General features: G+C 36.7%; 1 protein-coding gene across 4 annotated transcripts; it reads right to left on the bottom strand.

Annotated features, from left to right (window-relative positions):
• Positions 1-6159: 6159 nt before the first annotated feature.
• On the bottom strand, positions 6160-20042 carry coro1b (coronin, actin binding protein, 1B). 4 transcript variants are annotated; one of them, XM_053497907.1, is made up of 11 exons: positions 19986-20042; positions 15588-15793; positions 15320-15442; positions 13253-13382; positions 12314-12495; positions 9820-9939; positions 9120-9224; positions 7670-7815; positions 7494-7551; positions 7008-7295; positions 6160-6836 (listed from the first exon to the last, which is right to left on the bottom strand). In XM_053497907.1, the coding sequence occupies exons 2-11, from the start codon at positions 15789-15791 to the stop codon at positions 6714-6716; spliced, it is 1479 nt and encodes a 492-aa protein (XP_053353882.1). In that variant the 5' UTR covers positions 15792-15793; positions 19986-20042; the 3' UTR covers positions 6160-6713. The 4 variants fall into 4 exon arrangements, with proteins under 4 accessions (XP_053353882.1, XP_053353890.1, XP_053353897.1 ...); XM_053497915.1 differs by lacking the exon at positions 19986-20042 and adding an exon at positions 19489-19930; XM_053497922.1 differs by lacking the exon at positions 19986-20042 and adding an exon at positions 19581-19930.
• Positions 20043-21070: the final 1028 nt, after the last annotated feature.

Below are 21070 nucleotides of genomic sequence, written 5' to 3'. Positions count from 1 at the left end.
CATTGCCTTGAACTGGCTCTTAATTCAGCATATTAATATTTGATGAGATATGACACATAGACACCTCTTACATCTTTATTTTAGATTAAACATAACAAAATCCTTAATCCGTTAATCTATAAGCAAAATAACAAATAAATTTGTTTTAGTAACATTTTCCACTTTTCCACATCATCTGTGGAAACGTAGAATCAAAGGACATTTTGGCCTGAAGGAGTTCATAATCTATGACTTATTTTCATTAGGTCCATAGCATTTATATTCTGTAGAAAATATTTTATATTGATACTTTTCTTTAAGGAATTAAAGCTAAATACAGGTCTTGTGGTGAAGTTATTTTTTTGCACAGGAAGGATTGCCCAGAACACTTTAAGCAGAGATAGCACGCCTGACTACTAGTTGCTCAGAAACCACATCCTGTTGCGAGCATTTGAACACTTAAAACTTGATACAGAAAATAAAAGACAAACTCTATATAAGCATACCATCTAACATGCAAATTGTTTCTCAGAGAGCATATGTATGCTCATACAGTATGAGCACTGTCAAGCAAGGCAACTTCAAGGCAACTTTAATCACTACAACAAGGCCTTGTACCATTATGTATAATGTGTAATACAAATTAAATAAAAGGGTGACAAAGAGCTTGAAAATTAAAAGAAAAGAAAAATAGATAAATAAATTAAAAGCAGGTATATTGATAGAGCTAAGAGTATAAATCAAATGACGTCGCATGACCAAAGGACCAGCGAGACATTAGATAATGGAAAAATAATCAGTCTGTTTTTATACAGTACATATACCTTATTTTTATACATGTAGTTTGAGTGTAAACATGATTTTAAGTGGCACAACTAATTGAAAATAGCTAATATAATGAAGTAAACAAGAAACAGATGAAGTGAAATGTGCTGTGAAAAGGAAGTGTATAAGGGTTATTTGGGGAGCAGAGTTACACTTCCCAAGGCTTTGACAGCTAATTATTACTCACATGTTTTTTTTTTCATGTGAAACTGTTAAGTTACCGAAATTTCCTCTGTGGAGGCTTAAAGTTTTTATGCTGTTCAAGTAATATAATGTGAGAAGGGTGTGTTATAGTCAACACATTCACGCCTTTAAATATCTATTTTACAGCTTATATTCACCAAGTACTGGTGGCAGAATGCAATAAGAACTGGTTTAAGTTTACATATACTCATCAAGTAACATGAATGACATTTTGTTAAGTTCGCTTTTGACTTTTCAAAGCAAGTGTCAGGGTTTAAAATCTGATACAGGCAGCTACAGGAAGCCCAAGGAAGGAGTGGAGTAGTGGGTTGGTGTAAGAGAACTTAGAAAGGTTGTAAACAATTTGTGCAGCTGCATTCAGAATCAGCTGCTGAGGTTGAGTAGCACAAAGAGGCAGACCTCACAGGAGAGATTTGCTGTTGTCTATTCTCAAAATAACAAGGTAGTGAAGGAACACTCTCTGGAGAGGAATAGACGAATGCTTCGGATGATATAAAGAAGAAAATGACATGAGCATGTAAGGTTAGCAATGAGAGGGGAAACAGACAGTTGATGGTCCGGGGTTACCTAAGGTCAGATAGTGGGCAGTGATCTAAATGATGTCCAGGGATGTAATTAGACCCTGATGAGGATGAATCACCCGGGATCAACAATAGTTTGGTTTTGCTTAGATTAAGTTTTCATTTAATGGGCTGCCTCATGTTGGAGAATTTTAGAGAGAAAAGAGAGAAGTGATATGGCCGATAGTTACGGATGTCTGCTGGATCCAGGCTGGGTTTCTTAAGGATATCAGTAACCCTTGCCTTCTAAAATACAGCTGCAAAGTAGTAATTTATAATATCTAGGATATAAGTATAAATCTTGTGAAATCATCAATGCGATTGTGCCAATGTGGATAAAATAAGGAAACATAGTTTTACATGGGCAATGGTCAGGAAGTATTTTTAACTAATAAAGGTAAAGACAATCAAATACTGGTACATGAAAAGAGGATAGTTCTTGTTCTTGGTCTTTCAGCTGTTCCTGTTGAGGGGTCGCCACAGCAGACCATCCAATCTGCACAGCAACTTGGAAAAGGTTTTATGCCGGATGCCCTTCCTGACACAACCCTCCTATTTAATCCAGTCTTGGGACTAGCACTGCGTCCTGTGGCTGGGGTTTGGGCATTGGGTGGGAATTGAACCACATGGTAAGGGAAAACCAAACAGGCAGTCACCAATGCCCCTAACATGCAGAGAGGACAGTGGTGAATAAAATTTGTTAATAATATCATTGAATGTATGGATTGTTAAGTATATTATTAAATAGCTATTATATAATCTATAATTTATACATAAAAAATAATGCAATCGACCTGTGAGGCATAGCCAACACATAGGGATCACAATCCCTTGTTTTGTACTGTATCTGCATTGTTGTTGGCATCATGCATTGTCATCACCACAGTCGGGAATTTGATCGAACTTGCACAGTCAGAAAGCATAGATGTGCACTAGTCTATTTAAGAGGTCAGAATGCACGCCAGGTTATGATATGGACATTTTTGTGCCAGAGAAAATAATACCTTTTTACTATACACCATTAAGAAATGTAGCATGTTTAGTGAGCAGGTGAACATCCTTTCAAGATTTACATCTATTTTTTAGTAGAGCCTACTGAGCAAAGGGTTACCTTGCCATGGGGCTATATCTTTAGTATGTGTGGGCATGTATTTGAGGGTAGTGGTACATGTAAGATAATAAAGAATTATGAGTTTTTATTTTTTCTTCCTATATGTTTTTTTTTTACAAACACTAACTGTATCCAATTAAATAATGCATAATTGTTTGAAATTAGCAAAACATTCATAAATTTTGCAACTTCAGGGTACGGGTTTGATTCCTGCCTCAGGTCTGTATGCATAGAGTTTGCTTTAGGTACTCTGGTTTCCTTTTACAGTCCAAAGACATGCAGATTAGGCTAATTGGCATTCACAAATTGCCTGTTGTGTGTGAATAAGTTTGAGTGTGTGTATGTGTGCTTTGTAATGGATTGGCACTTTTTCCAGAGTGTACCCCTGCCTTGTGCTCTAAGACCCTCCAGACTCCAGGCCCCCCACGACCCTGTGTACGGGATAACGTGGGGTAGATGATGACAGTAAGTGAAGTCATTTATAGCCTATTTTATTCACAGTATATAACTTTAAACTAGAAATTAAAATGTAGTCTATGGAAATTCATTGCTTTTTCTAGCATTCCTAAAAAGACGATACGTGGTATAAGTTAATATGGTAAATATTTCATTTGTTTACATCAATCACACCATTAAAATGCAAAAAAATTAAGTCCAATATTGTGTAGGGTTCCCTTGGGCCACTAGACCGGCTTTGCCCGCACAGGGCACGGCTTTACAAGACCTCTTGGGTGTGCTGTGGTGTCTGAACCAGGACATTTGGATGCTATGGGTTGTGGCCTCCATGGATCAGATTTTGTTAGTTTGGTGCGTTCCAATAGATGCCCGGTCAAATTGAGCTCTGGGGAATTTGGAGGCCAGCGAAGCAGCATTGAACTCTTTTCCTACTAAACCCCTGCGAAGTCTTCTGATACCTTTCTATCATGGTCAGTATAGACTTGTGCTACATAGGCTTTTCTAAGGGATCCGACTGGACGGGCTAGCCATTGGTTGCCACAGGCACAGATGAGCCTTGGGTGCCAATGATCCTCTCACTAGATTACTGGTATATATTCAATAATCATATCACCTGATGGTGGCAGTCCCAAGACCTCCACCATGGCAAAGGTCCTTTAACCTTATTTAAGCCTCTTACTGGGACTATTTCTGGTTAAAGAACCATTTATCTAAACGCAAGAGTTGGACATGAAAGAGGTTTGACTGTGGTTTGCTTTTTCTAGGGCTGTCATGGTGTAAGATTTTGAGAGTATAATCATAATGTGTGAAATAATCAGTTAACTGTTTTACCAGTAATGATTTTGTTTAACACCATGGAAGAATACAGATAAAAATCATTTAACAACACTGTGCAGAACATTTTGAACATTTGTTCCTTTGTTACTTTCTGTGCATCATACATAGAAAATTTTTTCTGTGCTTATATCAAAAAAGTTTCTTCATTTCCTATTTGTCATCACTGAATGTAGGACAGAATGTTTATACACTTCTGTTAGGTCAGGAACACTCCTTTATAATTATTCAACCAACGCCATAAGTCACAATTACCAACATCCCATGTTTTCCCCATTATTTTATTAATTAACTGTTCTTGTGTAAAGTTCAGAAGTACCTAAGCTTTATATGGCTATACACACTGACTAACCACTTTATTAGAAATGTACGGTATATAATCATGCTGCTATTTAATTAAGTGGCACCAATACAATGCAAAATAATCATGCAGCTGGGTCATCCTACAAAAAAAAAAAAATGGAATTAGGTTCATAAAATCTGAAATGTAATTCCTCTTTCACACCTAGAACTTATTTAATAGCAATAACATACTTTTAATCTTTATTAATATGTGTGAAATTGCTAAATAAATGATGAAACTTCTAAACAAATGAAAGACATCTGACATATCTTTTGCATTTGTCCAACGGTTTTCATCCAGTGTCCTGTAATACAGGAACAATTTCAAATGTAACTGAAACACCAATTACATAATTTGTGTTGATTGATATTTATTTTATAATATTAATAATAATCAATTATTGTTTTATGATTTTAATGATTAACTTTTTGTATAAGATACTGATATCATTGGTAATCAGATTTATTTCATAAAAATATGTAGATGAAAAGAATACGATCACACGTTCATGTATGATCATAGTGACAAGACATTACCTTAAACTTGGCCTTTATAAAAATGTTACAATAAAATATGAAACATTAATATAAGTGAAAATGTTTTTTTCATAATCGAAAGTACATACTATATTTTCTAAACATATACTGTACAATAATGTGTCTGTTATGGTAATCGAAATGATTTTTTGCATCAGCAAATCTAAGTGACAACACCCTTTTTGTAGAATGACCCAGCTACAGGTCAGAAGCTTTAGAAAATGTACTCATCACATATCAGAATGAGGGAATGTAATGGTGTCAGATGGGCTGGTTTAAGTATTTCAGACACTGCTGATCTCCTGGGAGGGTCACATTTAACAGTCTCTAGAGTTTACACAGAATGGTGTGAAGAGTGAAAAACAAACAAATAAAAAATTCCAGTAAGCAGCAGTTCCCTGGGGCACAACTTTTTGCTGACTAGAGAGGTCAGAGAAGAATGGTTTAAGCTGACAGCAAAATGACTGTAAGTCAAATAACCATTCTTTACAGCTGTGACAAGCAGACGTACGTTGAACATGAAGCAGATGGTCTACAACAGCAGAAGACTACATTGGGTTTCACTCAGCTAAGAACAGGAATCCGAGGCGACAGCATGCACTGCCTCGCCAATACTGATTAGTTGAACAAAGGAATTAGTTGAAAACAAAAAGAAGAAAAAAATCCAAATGAATATGAATAGAAGTAGATCAAAGTTAAATAATGATTTCAAACATTTAATAAACTGTGCCTGTATGTGAATTCATGTAATGTGTAAATCTGTATTGTACTGTAAATCTAACAAAGTATAGTAGTGTACTAAATAGACACTGCTTAGTTTTTTAGTTTTTAATTCTAAAAATAGACCACCTCTTGATATGAATGTGTCACATTGATGCATGTGCAGAACATTTGCAGAGTAAGTTCTCATTTTGCGGTATGTTGAAATCCCCTCCACAGACTATAGTTTGCCTTCATTAACCTGTGTTTATTAGTTTTTCAAGTAATTCTTAAACGCATGTACTGCATGTAGAACGTGTCTAGTCAGTAATATATATAATCAACAGGATACAGTCAATGCCAAACACGCTTATGATTTTGCAAGAAAAAATTTATTTTACATTTCAACTCATAAAACAAATAAAGTGTAAACAATATGATAAAGGAACAAGGATGAGCAAATAGACATCCCTGATTGTAGTGCACAAGTAGACAGGTTGTGGGAATGAAAAAAAAAAAAAGTAAAAAAAAGTAAAAAAAAAAAAAAAAAGGTAAAAGAATCATAGCCCTGCTGTACTTCAATATATATTTATATAAATAAATTGAAATGTGGCAGAACGTTTGAAACAGTGAATCCTTAGTGCTACACCGGTTTTAGGAATACACACATCCCACAAAGTCTCTAACGGTATAAACTGAAGTGTACTTACTGACCCACACCACAAATATCACAACAGCTACATTGTTTTTAAGATTAAACCCATTCTAACGCAAGTAAAAAGGTGATTTAAACAGTTCTGGCCTATAGATGTGAATATGCATTAAGATCATCAAGGCTAGATAATAGCAAAGGCTACTGAAGAGTACAGCATATGAGATTTTAGGTTCCATATTGCTCTCTCTGACATTTTTTTACATTACACATCCAAATGCAAGTACCACCAAAATAAAAGTACATCAGCCCATATTGCATTTTTTTTCCCTAAACCAGTTTATAATTAGCAGCAGAACTTGATGTAAAATATATTTTTTTAATCTAAAACAAGCATAAAATGTCAGTGCTTAGTGTTTATCATGTTACACATAAGGTATTCTGCATTTCTCAGGACCCTTTACTGTAATGTAAAGCTATCATAGATTTAGGTTAAGGCTATGGGTCTCCGAAGTCACACTTCTCCTCCGTTTAACCGCCCTAGTTGCTTCTCAAGTACGTCAATTCTGTGACCCTGAGCTAACACAAGAACACGGAGAGCACGAACTTCTCTCAAAATATCAGCCAGCTGATCATCCTGTGAAGACATGGATAAAAAAAATTAATCAAGAAATTGATAAAATAAATATTGTCAATTGAAACCATAAGAAAATTTAGATTCCTAAAAGCACAATGTAATTAAAATCCATAGCTACGGACTACAGTGACTGATGATGATGATATCTTGTGACTTAGTTACTGTGTTTACCTCTTGTCTCGTCCTCTCTGTCCCTCCTTTCTTAACCTGTGTCTTCTCACTCTCTGTCTGTCTGCCAGCAGTGTTTGTGCTCAGAGCTGTAGTGCTGGTATTAATGCTCTGAGGTATTAGTTTAGGTCTTCCTCGGAGTGTGTTATATTTGGAGGCAGGAACGTTGTAGCCTCCGCTCATAGAGACTAAGACTGGAGGAGCATCTTGACCTGCAATCCACTGATCAGCCAGTAGAGAGGGCTCTAACCCAGCTGTATCCGGATACAGGTCCCCCTGGAACAAGTCTGACTGGAAGGCATTTACACAACAGCATTTTAAAACTTGATCATAGTATCTTCAGTGTAACCTAATAGCTATATCCCTCCCTAACATTAGTATGCAAATGTTGATACTATCCAATGTGCTTATGAAAGCAAAAGATGCAGAATATCTGTTGCTAATATTACCAATACAGCATTTGCATGAAAAACAATAAACACAGCTTGCCTTTCTTGGCACAGTCATAGAAATGGGCTCAACTTTCCTCTCATGGAGTTTATAAAACCTGGATGAAATAAAAGGAAAAGTGTCAAATAAGACACGTTGACCTTTTTTTATTTATTACACAGATTTTATTCTACACTTACAATTTATCAGTTCTTTTGATCTTAAGATATTTTTACCTTGCAATCTCACACTTGTTAACATCCACCCCTCTCTTGCTGAGGAAACCAGCTCCTCTCTGAGGCTCCTTGCTACTGTAGAGACTCAGGAAGTGGAGATAAGGAGATTCATTGGTTATCTCAAAGTAGCGAATAGTGCAGTCACCCTGCAGGAGAGATTATGAAAGATTAATGAAACTGCATAAGTTTTGAGAGGTTGTGTCTTATTTAAACAGAGCACAACATTCATATAGATTAGGTGTGATAACATTCTAATAAATGTTGTAATCTAACCCACCAAGTGAATTTACAATGATTCTACATTAAATTAAAATGAACCATAAGGGAACTAAAATATTTGTAAACAAATTAGGGGCAAAAATCGGACATACACCGATCATCCATAACATTTTGACCATTTACAGTTGAAGTGTGTAAGGATTTGAGTGATTCTGGCTAAGGCCAAATTGTAATGGCTAGAAGACGTGGTCCAGGCAATTCCGCAGCTCTTGTGGGATGTTCCTGTGTGTGTGTTGGGGTGTTTCTCTGGGGATGAAATGGCACCAGGATGCACTGTGAGAAGAAAGCAAGCAGGCAGTGGCAGTGGGCTTCTTTGGCAGTGTTCAGCTGGAAATTACTGGGTCCAGGTGGATGTTACTTTGAAATGAACTACCAGCCTAAACATTGTATTTCCCTTCTTGGAAAGGGTGCTGCCTGATGGCAGTGGCCTGTTTTAGCCCTACCTCACTGCTAAAATGTCTCAAGAATGGTTTGAGGAACACAACAATAAGTTTGACGTGTTGACTGGGGATCCAAATTTTCTCGACCTCAACCCAATCAAGCATCTGTGGCATGCGCTGGAAAAACAAGTCAGATCCATGGATGCCACACAGTAACTTAAATAGAGTACTTAAATGGTCTGCTACTGACGGCTTGGTGCCAGATACTTCAGCACAGCTTCAGAGGTCTAGTGAATTCAGGGCACTATGAACATATAAACACAGACTCATATCTATTGCTATTTAATGTAGCCAATTCATCAACCAGCAAGGACAGAGGAAATCAATACCCTGGGAGAAAACCCACGAGAATGTGAAACATTGTGAAATGCTGCACAGACAGCAACCTTATCATACAATAGAGCCCAGCCCTCTAGTGGTGTGAAGTGACAATGCTACACATGGGTTTTTGTTTCATTCAGGATGCCCCCTTTAAATAATACCAAATACTGTCATAATTTACGTATTTTAAGAATTTTACGATATGGAATAATAGATAGTCTACAAAAATAACAATGATTTTTTTCTGGCTGACTTGACTTTGGAGTGAGTGTGATGTGGCCCATGAGTTTGACACTCAACAATCTCCTGGAAATGATGTAGATTTATGGCCTGTCCCACTCGGGTGACATATAAAATCTCACAATTTAAATGTTGGTTAAAAGTGAAACTGTACATCTTTATAGGTTTACCTTTCCACAAAGATAGACCATGTTTGTGTCTGGGTCATAGAAAGGAAGAAGAACTCCATTACTGCTGTCCATCTCCTGAATAGCCATTGGCTCGGAGAAATCTTTCTAATAAATAAAACAATATACAAAAACACAGAGAAAATAACAGGAGTTGGTTATATGGTTATAGATGTGACATAAAAACATACATTTAAAATGGAACACTGAAATAGCATGCAAATGCACTCAAATTTCATAAGCTTACTAGGACATCATAAAACAATATTTCTATGTGTACACAGATATTGATATCGATATTGTCTATAATAATGTCTTGTCCTACCTACCTAGCATTCATGATAAACATTCCACATTATAAAGTAGGTTAATGTTAGAACTTGGTAGTTGATGTTTATCATAACATTTGAAAATATCATCAAGCTAGTAAGATGTTTGAAATTCTATGTTAAATAACATATTTGTTCGCTAAATCCTAAAACTGGCTACATTATTATAAAACTTTTCCTTAATAATAGCTAGAGAAAAATGTAAAAAGCTTGGACGTAAAAGAAAACAACCTGCTTTTTATCAATTATCTCAGCAAAAAACAATTAGCATGAACCTTTATATTGCATTTCATATCTTTGGAAAGAGATTGTCAGAATATAATTGTCATATTATATGACAAAATAACCACAATAATCATGGTGTTTTTTCTTACCGTGTCCCACAGGGCCAACTGTCTCTCACTCATGCGGCTAAAGCCAGTTGTAAGGATTTTTCCGTCATTCAGGAAGACACCTCTCATTGGCCTAGTGCCCTCATGGGCTTTGTCCCGCACCTGAGGTAGACGGGATGATCAAAACGAAGACGGGATATTATACAGTCATACATTATACTTTGTAGGAGTCACACAAAAAATATCTAAACAGAAATTTTATGGTGTTGAGCTGTAATAACAAAGGTGATTCCACAACCACTGGAACATTTAGCTGTTGTAATACTGTAATATAAGTAAATATGCATTCAAGGATCTGTTAACTCATCCAATGCAATAATAATAATAATAATAATAATAAAAATAAAAATAATAATCTATTTTATATAGTCCTGTTAAATAGTATCAAGGATTATTTGTTGTATAGAATTAGCAAATACACAATACACGGACATTACTATGCATGATGTTCCATGCTAAGACATTAAGAAATTATGTTACAGTACAATTACATACCAAAAATGTCTTTTTTCTTTTTTTTTTTTTACTACAATTTACTTACAGGCTGCAAAATAGTGATGCTACTAAATATCACAGTACATTCAGTACACATACAGTACATTCAGTCAAAATTACAATATAAAAGGGGAGATCAAGGCAAACTGAGACTTGTGATGTAACTTTCCATGAGTGAAGACGTTTAACTGATAAGCATTTACAGAAGACTTCAAGCACAGCACAGAGATAAGACTCTTAGCTGCAGTAAAAAATCTAAACCGTGCAAACATTTTAAAGAATGCTGTATATCTGTAAATGACGATCATGGTGGATGTGACTCGTAGTCCACTGCAGTCATTCCTATGAACATTCAGCAAATTAAACACCTGATCCTTTAAAATCCCCAGATAAATTGTGACCAACTTGTGAAAGAGACGCATCTCTCTGTGGCAACGATAAACACAATCATTCATGAATACCACTTGCTCATTATTGGAACTCAGCTTGAAGTCATTGCCAAACCCCCCGTTCAGTCCTGACCCCCATACAAGCAATTTCTACATGTTCAGTATTCAGACGTGAAGCAGGCAGTCCGATCATGGATCTGGTGTATTAAGAAAACTTTCGATATTCATGGTATCCAAGCACTAATGAACTGCTGGGATTAAATAGTGAAGGAGGGGATGATATAGAGAAACAAAGCTAGGTTTTATTATCATAATGGTGTTCTGTTATTCTGCACAAACAAAAGTCCCGGTTTGACTTAAACATTTGTAATTGAAAATAAAGAAATAAATAGGGGCACAATTTTATTTATCATATATTTTTTAATAAATTAATGTTATGCAAGTTTTTGTTGAACATGTAACTTCACACGGGAATGTGTTCAGGTGACGGTTGTGTGAATGTTGTGGAAACTAAAATGTAGGGTTTTTTTCATAAGCTGTGACTGGCTCACAAAATTTTTTTGATGTGTCAAGCATGAGGCATTGGCTGGAATCTAACATTAAATAATTTTTAAAAACATGATTCTTAAGCACTGTACACTTAGTCATGCAATTATCTACTCAGGCAATGTGAGGCAGCACTGGAATGCATAAAACCAGGTAGATACTGGCCAGCAGATTTAAATGTGATTTCAGTGATTTTGAGCATGGCATGATTGTTGGTGCCAGATGGTACAGGTTTAAGTATTTGCATAACTGCTGAGCTCCTGAGATTTTTTACAAAGAACTGTCTTTAGACTTTGCTCAGTAGGCTGCTATTAAGAAAAATCATCCAAAGAGCAATATTTCTGCAGATGAAAACATTTTGTGGATAAGAGAGGTCAGAATGACCAAACTGGTTTAAGCTGACGGAGTTGGGGAAGATGCAATGGTGTGGGAATGTGTTTCCTTGGCACATTCTTTGGCATGTTAACACCAATCAAGTATTGAGTGAATGCCATAGCATATTTAATTATCGCTGCTGACCATGTACATCCCTTCATGGCAACATTTTACTATCTTCTAATGCCTAACTCCAGCATGATAATGCACCATTATACAAAGCATCTTAAACTGGTTTTATAAACATCAATAAATGCAGTGTTCTTCGGTGGTCGTTAATGTCACCAGACATGAACAGATAATTTGTAGAATGAAAGTGCCCATGAAAAATCTTCAGGGAGTTTATGATCCAGTCATGTCAACATGGACAAAAATCTAAAATGAAAGCTTCCATCATTTTGTAGAATTGTGGCAGGAAGAATTTATGCTGTTTTGAGAGCAATGAGAGGCCATACGTACTATTAGTTTCCAAAAAAGTGCTCTATGAATGTATATTTTCAATTAAATTAATATTAGAAGTTATTTATTAGAAATATGTGTTTATATTTTTATATAAGACACTTAAGCTGGGTTTGAAATGTCTTTTAACATTATGTTATTACATATTTTTAAAGTAAAATTGCCTGTGACCAAAAAATACATTACCCATATATTGCCACATTAAGACTTACCTTAAGGATAGTTCCCCGTCGAGGGTCAATTACACGCAGGGCTTTATCTTTGCAGGTGGTACAGATCAGGCTGCCCTCTCTGTTCCAGCTCACACTGTAGATCTGATCTGGATGAGCATCGCTCAGTTCATACACCAGCTCGCCCGTGCCAACATCCCATATGCACAATACGTTATCACAACCTAAAACAAGGGGGGAAAAAAACAAGTGAAAAACTCAAAGTAAACAAACTGAAGGTAGATCTTAGGTCGCATATGTGTAGCAACGCATCTCAAAGCATGACTGCAAGAATTTACAATTTCAACATTTGCATGCTAATGCAAACTAGCTGCAGGAGTGTCTTCTGTGTACTTTGTGTCTTTTATCACTTGCACAGACAGACTGCCTGGATTAGATTTTGGAAACAAAACATTCTTAACATTTAACTTTTTTTTTTAATGCACAAAACTAGAAAAATTAGCTGATACTGATAAAGTTTTAAAATAAGGATGAATTGCATTTGATGTTTTCATATGGTCAGCTTTTTACTTTTTTAACCACCAATTGAACCAATTTAAAAAATCATGTGGCAAAATGCAACCAAGATTCTACACTAAAATAGTTTAATATATGTAGATTGATAGAAAATAGAAAATACTATCATAAGAATATTAATTGGTATTGTATTGTACCTCAATGGATTAGTGCATGTAATGGATTATTGCATATGTGAAACACATACAATTAGGGAAACTAGTTATGAATTTGCATGTTGGTTTTTCCAAAATGTACTTTAACATTTTACAGCAACCCAGACATAGCATAAAAACGGCCTCTAACCTCTGACCTCTACAAATGTCTAAGGTGAGCCAAAGAAACTTAACCTAGTTTATCCAAATTTAGCATCTGAAGTAAGCACAGTGCAAAACCACTCCCACGCTCAGCACACATAGAAATTACCTGCTGTTAGTAAGATGTTAAGTGCAGTAGGGTGCCAGGCCAGAATGCCCACTCGTTTACTGTGGCCCTCTAGAGTTACTGTAGCCTCAGTCATTGATGTTATGAGTCCCCCATCAGGAATGTGCCATATCTACCATCAGTGTAACACAAGACCTCTTTCAACCACTTTTACACAGCAAATAAAAGAAATGCAATCCTTTAATGGACCTTCTTTTTAAAAATATTCTTAAAACTAACACACATTTAAAAATGATTACTAGCCAGCTTTACATACAATATAACTCAGCTCACTGGTAGTGTGTTAAGAACAAATGAGCTCAGCCAAGCTTAACTGAAATGAAGGGCTCATTTGCAAAAACAGATATCAAGTCATTATTTTTTATTATGCACCCCAGGAAATATTAATCAAATTGGTGTAGGGTTGTTTTGGTATTATGCATGGCAGTCAGTTTAGTTTTTTGAAAAATGACATTTATATGTGTTTGCAAACATAGTACTGTGCAAAGGTTTTAGGCACATGCAAATAACTTGTAGAGCAAGGATGGATATATTATTATTATTATTATTATTATTATTATATTAATCATTTTACTGACTTTGTAGCACCTGCTATTTTTTTCATGAATGCAAAAGCTTTTGTCTGAAAAGTTGTCTATTGCATAATATGTTGCTTTCTTTTCTGACGTACAGATATTTTCCTGTTTGGAAACCATGTTTTTTTGTACTGACCGAATAATAAAGTCATAAAATAAACATGTATAACAAAGTTTGTACAAAAAAAGCACAGAGTGACAAATACTTTTGCAAAATACTGTACACACACTTGGATTCAACTAAGCAAACAAGTAAGAGCCTTCCATTGAATAATTACTGCAGTAAATATTTTGGTTTAGGTTTGGCAACAAGCTGTGTAGCCTTAAGAAAAAAACACTGAGGCTATGTGTGGATATTTGGAAAAAGGTTGTGTGGTGTGATGAGACCGGATTTACCCTGTTCCAGAGTGATAAGTACATCAGGGTAAGAAGAGAGTTGCATGAAGCGATGCACCCATCACACCTAATGCGTACTGTACAAGCCTGTGAGGACAGTGTTTGTGATCTAGGGTTGCTTCTGTTTGTCAGGTCTAGGCTGAGCACTGGTATGTGCCCCAAACCATCAAGTCAGTTGACTACCTGAATGTACTGAATGACTAGGTTTTTCAATAAATGGATTTTTTCTTCCTTGATGGCACAGGCATATTCCAAGATGACTATTCAAATTGTGAAAGAGTGGTTCATGGTGCATGAGACGTCATACCACCACCACAGAGTTGAGACCTTAACCACAATAAGAATTTTTGGGATATCCTGGAGAAAACTTTTTTTAGTCTGATCCTCCTATCATATTTAAGCTTGCTGAAACAATGCCATGGTGAATGCAAAAGGCGATCCAATAAACTGTTAACTGGTGATTTTTGAGGCTGGTGACTCTAAATGAACTTCCCCTTTGTAGCAGAGGTACGTTTTGGTATTGCAGCTGGACTTGACAATACTGTTCTTGCAAGAACTATTCCAGAACAGCTGACCTTGATGTCTTAAAATAACAACTGGTTGTTGTTGTTGTTACTTAATTACTTAATTCCTCATGTGTTATTTTATACTTTGGAATCTCCAGTAATTTCTAGAATGTAGAAAAATAAATCCTAATTTGTGTCTAAACTTTTGACTGGTACTGTTTATACATAAACAGAATATGAGAGTTTCAGGTTTACTAATTACAATTGATCTGTATTAAAACCACTAGGTTTAAACCCCTATGTTACAATAAATGCATGTAAGCATAGATATCATTAACAATAGCTATACAGTATATATAGTGTATAAACTGTAGATATACTGTATATCTGACATATAACAGTCCTTTCCATATGCTCCTATCTTCAATGACATGACCTGAGGTTTTAGCAGTTGTACTAACCACTAACCTGTATATTATAGCAAAAATTACACTTAACAACATGACAAATCATACTTTACATCCAAACTGGCAAACTGACACCAAAGGTTCTTTGGTTCAATCGGGCCATACCTTTACTGTGCAGTCCTCTGAAGCACTGGCAATTACATTGTCATCATGTGGACACCATTGGATATCAAGTACAGGAGCAGCATGGCCACAAACAGTGGGAGTGGACTGGTCCACTCTACCACTCTAAAAAAAAAAAAAGAATAAATTTAAACCTTAAAATTTAAATAATAATTTAACATTATTGTATATTATATAAAAAATAAATATGTATAAATTTTATATTTATATATTTTTTCCATATTTTGGGAGTGTTCTAGTGTTCTGTAACCTTTGTGAGTGGTAATACAAGAAAGGCTCCACCCCCTCCAGCCTCTGTAATAACAGCAATGAACTTTGGATTGGCTGCACAGAGTTGGCCATCCCATGTCACACGGGAAACCCTGAGGTCATCCAGACACTGCTCTGCTTTCCATGCCTGGGCGAATACATGTCGGAACTTACTTTGCCTAACCACACCCCTCCTGAAGGACATGACTGGGAAGAACAAACAACAAAGCAATTTAAAGCATTCATCCTCCAATAAACAACTAATAACCACTAAAAGCAAGCACAAGGCTGTAAACCACTGCATATTATAATGTGCATAATGCAAATTATACTAAGTGGTGATAAATACATAACATCTCGATCTTTAATGTGGCAGCCATAAAAGCTAGGAAGTAAGAGCCTGTTACAAGAGCTGTGCTGATTGTATGATAGCACTTCATGGAGACTAACAGCAATTCAATAAAATGAAGCTGATGCTTTGAGTATGATAATGCCTTAAAAATTAGTTAAAATATCATACTAGAGAAGTTAAAGTGAGAATAACTTGTATAGTGAAAGAGTAACTGGAGAAGGTTAAAACCTATTATGTAAGTGGAAGTCATAAAGGTATACACATGCATTATTTTACATATTATTCTAGCCTTTTGGGGTTTATATTGATTAAAAGCAAACAGTATATTTCAGACATTAGCTATGTGCAGCATAAAAGGAATAATAATAATAGGTTCTCACATTACCTCCTATTCTATAATACACACACACAATGTCAGCACTGATTATAAAAATATAATGAACCAATGCATTTATTCATGGATAGTTGGAACAGGGTGCCAACCCATCACATGGCACACATATACTAATATTTAACCTAATCTGCATGTCTTTGGACTATGGGAGGAAACCCACCATGCCACAATTGAACCAATGACCCTGGAGGTGTAAGGCCACAGTGCTAACCACTACACTGGGTGCCACTGACCAATGCAATTATAATAAAATGCAAAAAAAAATGCTTCTGTGTTTTTTTTTTTTTTTAGATATAGGCGTGCCCCATATCCAATTTCCATGTTTACACATCATTCCCTGACCAGAATGTGACAGACTGATCCTGATCCTGTTGTTTCCACTGCAATTACTGCAAGTCTTTACCCCCTTACTTACAGGTCAATTTTGTTTTGCCACCTTTAATTTTACTATGATGTTGAAGCTTGGACTGATTATATCCTTGCGCAGCTTTAATCTCTGAAATGTTCTTGGAGTCAGTCCAGTTTCTGCAGCTTCCCTGCAGTTTATTTATGCTTGAATCCCACAACAGGTTAATAAGACTAATAAGACTCATCTAGACTCCACTGAGTGTACTCCGTGATTCATATGTACCATGTGAGCCCTGATTCACACATCTAAGTCACAAGAACACCACTGACACCTTTTCAGGTCATGTGTACTGAACACAGAAACAAAAACTATAAAACATTGTGAGTAATTCTGGATTTTCTAATGGGTTCAGCCTTTTTTGGATAGGACATGATAAAATGTTAAATGGAGATACAAAGACAGTTGATTATAGCTAACTTGGAAAGGGATGTGCAAAAGCTCAAAATTGTGCCTTTAAGCTAAAATGTTCCATAGAATGTTTTTTATTTTTGTCAACTATTTAGTGCATAACCTTCCCTATACGCAATCTTTACACAAATGGCATACTGCAATGTATGATTATTAACTACAGTAGTACACACGTTAACATTCACAATACAGTTTGTGAAATTTGGATATTGCGTGAACACAATATTAAACTGAACATAGAAGGCAGCACGGTGGCTTAGTGGTTAGCACAGTTGCCTTGCACCTCCAGGCTCCTGGTTCAATTCCTGTACAGGTTAGATTGCCCCTTTGCACATGGAGTTTGCATGTTCTTCCTGTGCTTGGTGGTTTTCCTCTGGGTACTCTGATTTCCTCCCAAAGACATGCAGATTAGATTATTTGGCGTTCCCAAATTGCCCATAGTGTGTGAATGAGTGTGCGAGTGCGCGTATGTGTGTGTGCCCTGCAATGGATTGACACCTTGCCCAGGGTGTACCCCTCCTCATTCCCTAAGTCTCCAGAAATAGGCTTTAGACCCCCTGTAACCCTGTATGCAGGATTAAGCAGTGTACAGTACATGATGAGTGAGTGAGTGAACTGAACATAGAGATAATGTTACAACAATCAAAAGATACAATACACAAGATCGGATGCTGCTATCTAGGAGCTGAAGCAGATACTGTATACCATAAACCTTTCTTTTTATTTATTTATTCACTTTTTTGTTCTCCAAACTCAGTTAAAAACTTGTGGAATAACAGCTACCACATCACACTTTCCCTTTACTCAATTTTCAGTTACTGGTTCAAAAATCACCTAATTTTAATGCTGTCAATGTGTCTGAATCTTTTGTGTGACCTCACGGATGGCTGACTTCCATATTTACATCCAAGTCTCCTTCTGGATTCAAAACTAGCAATTAAAAGAAAAATTGGATATGCATAGTTCAATTAATCAGATATTGGATATGATTTTAATGTAGAACCTCTTTTGAATGTGATCAGGGGTAGCTCAGTGGTTAAGGCATTGGACTACGGTTCGGAAGATCCCCACAACCACCAAGTTGCCACTGTTGGGCCCTTGAGCAAGGCCCTTAACCCTAAACTGCTCAGATGTGTAATGAGATAAAAATGTAAGTCGCTCTGGATAAGAGCGTTTGCCAAATGCCTAAATGTAAATGTGATCCTTGTTGAGTGTGAAAAAAAACTGATCCAAGCTGTTTAAACATGGATCAGAAATTGGAAAAAAAAAATGGAAATGATTTGCAATGTAAAGCAGCTACTGTCAGCCTTGAGCAAAGTAAATTAAAGAGAGGCTGAACAAATAAGCAGCATGCAAGTGAATGAATAATGGAATAAATGAAGCGCTGCAATTTTCTGTCTGTCTGTCTCTCTCTTTCTCTCTGTGGGTCCTAACACAACACAACAGTGCAGATAATTATATGTGTCAAATGTTATTATCTTGCACAATAAATGAAGTTTGTGATGTTCAGCATTTCATATTTAATCTCCCCTTAATTCATGTATTATTTATCTATCAGTTGCTATAGTAAAAAAACAACAACTAATTAACCAATCAGAAACGTGCGTTTATACTGTAAGCTCAGGAATATGAGGACACAGTTGATGAATTGGTCTACGGGGGGGAGCTGCAGCAGAAGGCGTGTCAGAAGCCAAAAAGATATATTCACACTAATTACTAGTTAATTATTAATTTTAAGACAAAATGTAGGTATTTTAGGGCTGCTGCATTTTAAAAGCACAGTCTGGCATACACACACAATCACAAAAAAGCTTGTGCACTTGTCAACATAAATGTTCTGTACAAATAATGCAGTTATGTTATTTACTACTTTAAATCCTCTTGTTCGGCCAATCCATGCAACCTATCCCTTTTTTCTAAACCTAAAGGTTCCACGCTTGCAAAAACAAACAAGCTTGGAATTGTTTCATTCAATTTTGTTAGTTATGTTCTTGTATAATTATCTAATGGAGATATTTATCTATCAGAATATGCTACCCCTAAGTTCCCTAATAAATACACGTTATAACAAAGTATCAAAACATGCTCCAGTTACCTCTTATGGTATGGTATCTTTTTTATCTTTTAACAAGGCAGCATAATTTGTCAGGACACCCCAACACCCGATCCAGAGATTATTTCCCCAAATAATAGGCAGATCGTTAGCACATCACACACAGCAAAAGAACATTCACGAACAAATTGTCGCGCGCGCGCGCAGACAGGCGCCTAACCAACGTGCGCGTGGAATGCGCGTGAGACACGACCTATCCGTAAAGATACTGTTAGGGTTACTGTACCTTGGTTTGGGGTTTCGCAGGAAATAAAACAGGACAACTTGACAGGAAAAGCAATACACAATACTATGACACACGCGAACACACCCACACACCCAGTGAATGAATCCTTTCAGTCCGTCGTTACAGTTTTGCATAACCTGGTTGGGGGAAATGCACAGCCTGAGAGGGAGAGAGAGAGAGAGCACCTAATCCACCGGACTATGTTAGAACACAATTTCTATTTAATATTAAATAGTTTGTTTAAAATGTGTCATTTTATATGGACGCTTGTTTAAGAGAATAACGAATAGAGGTTGCGCACGAGCGGCCACCCAAAATGCTTAGAATGAGGAGTCCAGGTATGCAGCATCAGATGACACACGCTCGGAAGACGCCTGTTTCCGCAGGAAAAGCCTATATATGTGTGTACATCCTGTCACATCCACCAGCAAACGAGATTAATTACTCAACCGATAAGATGCGCGGTCATTACGAATAAGATTTATTGCGTTACCTACCTACAGCAGTCTATCAGCCGGAGAGAGGGAGGGAACTGGCTGCGTCCCCACAGCGCGACCTGCCCTACTATACAGTGTAGTGTGGAAAACAAGCAGGTAGCGCACAGTGCGCGTACTACATAGTATAGGAGTATGCACAGCCTTTGTGACAAACAGACTATTTCCTGTTTGGTAATGGGTTCTGCGTTCACAAAGAGCGCAATGTGTACACGGAAATATAAGAAAGGTGTTCTTTTGTCGTTCGCTTCGCGAGTTAAAAGAGATGTTTATTTAGCTTACTGACAAAATATAGATATCAGAATCATGCACCTGAGGTTTCATATTTCAAGGGCAGAATTTAGAATAAAAGTCTTAAACCGCCCAGAAAACGTGTGCTTTAGTTGTACCCTACGACTAAAAAGACACATGGAAAAATTAACGGAAAAAAAAAATCTAAATCCAATTCATTCCGAAGTTAGTGAGGTCTGAGGCTTCATATTTCAAGAGCATTCATCTTCTATACCGCTTATCCTGTTACAGGATCACATGGAGCCTATCCCAGGAGACTTTGGGCAAGAGGCGGCGTACACCCTAGATATAGACTCAATCCATTGCAGTGCACACACACACACAACCACACACACACACTACAGGCAATTTGGGAATGCCATTTAGCCTAACCTGCATGTCTTCAGACTGTAGGAGGAAACCGGAGAACCCAGGCGAAACCCACCATGCCTGAGGCAGGACTAGAACCCTTGACTCTGGAGGTGCTAACCACCACACACTATTATGCCACAGGCTGGACCAATGCAATTATTCATATATTTTTTAGATAAAGACATGCCCCATATCCGATTCCCATGTTTACACGTCATTCCCTGACCAAAATGTGACAGACTTATCCCGATTCTGTTTCCACAGCAATTACTATAGGTCTTTAAACCTTTACTTTTGTCAATTTCGCCTTGCTTTAATTTTACTATGATGTTGGAGCTTAGACTGACTGTATCTTTGCCCAGCTATGAGAGTTTGTGAAGAAGAGTATGAATAGTGCCATGTAGCAAGGACACAGGAGTGAGGATGCTGTTAGCGCTACAGCAATC

The sequence above is a fragment of the Clarias gariepinus genome, chromosome 1 (assembly GCF_024256425.1).
Source record: "Clarias gariepinus isolate MV-2021 ecotype Netherlands chromosome 1, CGAR_prim_01v2, whole genome shotgun sequence".
NCBI classification, from domain to species: Eukaryota; Metazoa; Chordata; class Actinopteri; order Siluriformes; family Clariidae; genus Clarias; species Clarias gariepinus.
The sequence above is the reverse complement of the archived record's forward strand: the minus strand, read 5'-3'. Positions and strand labels throughout refer to the sequence as shown.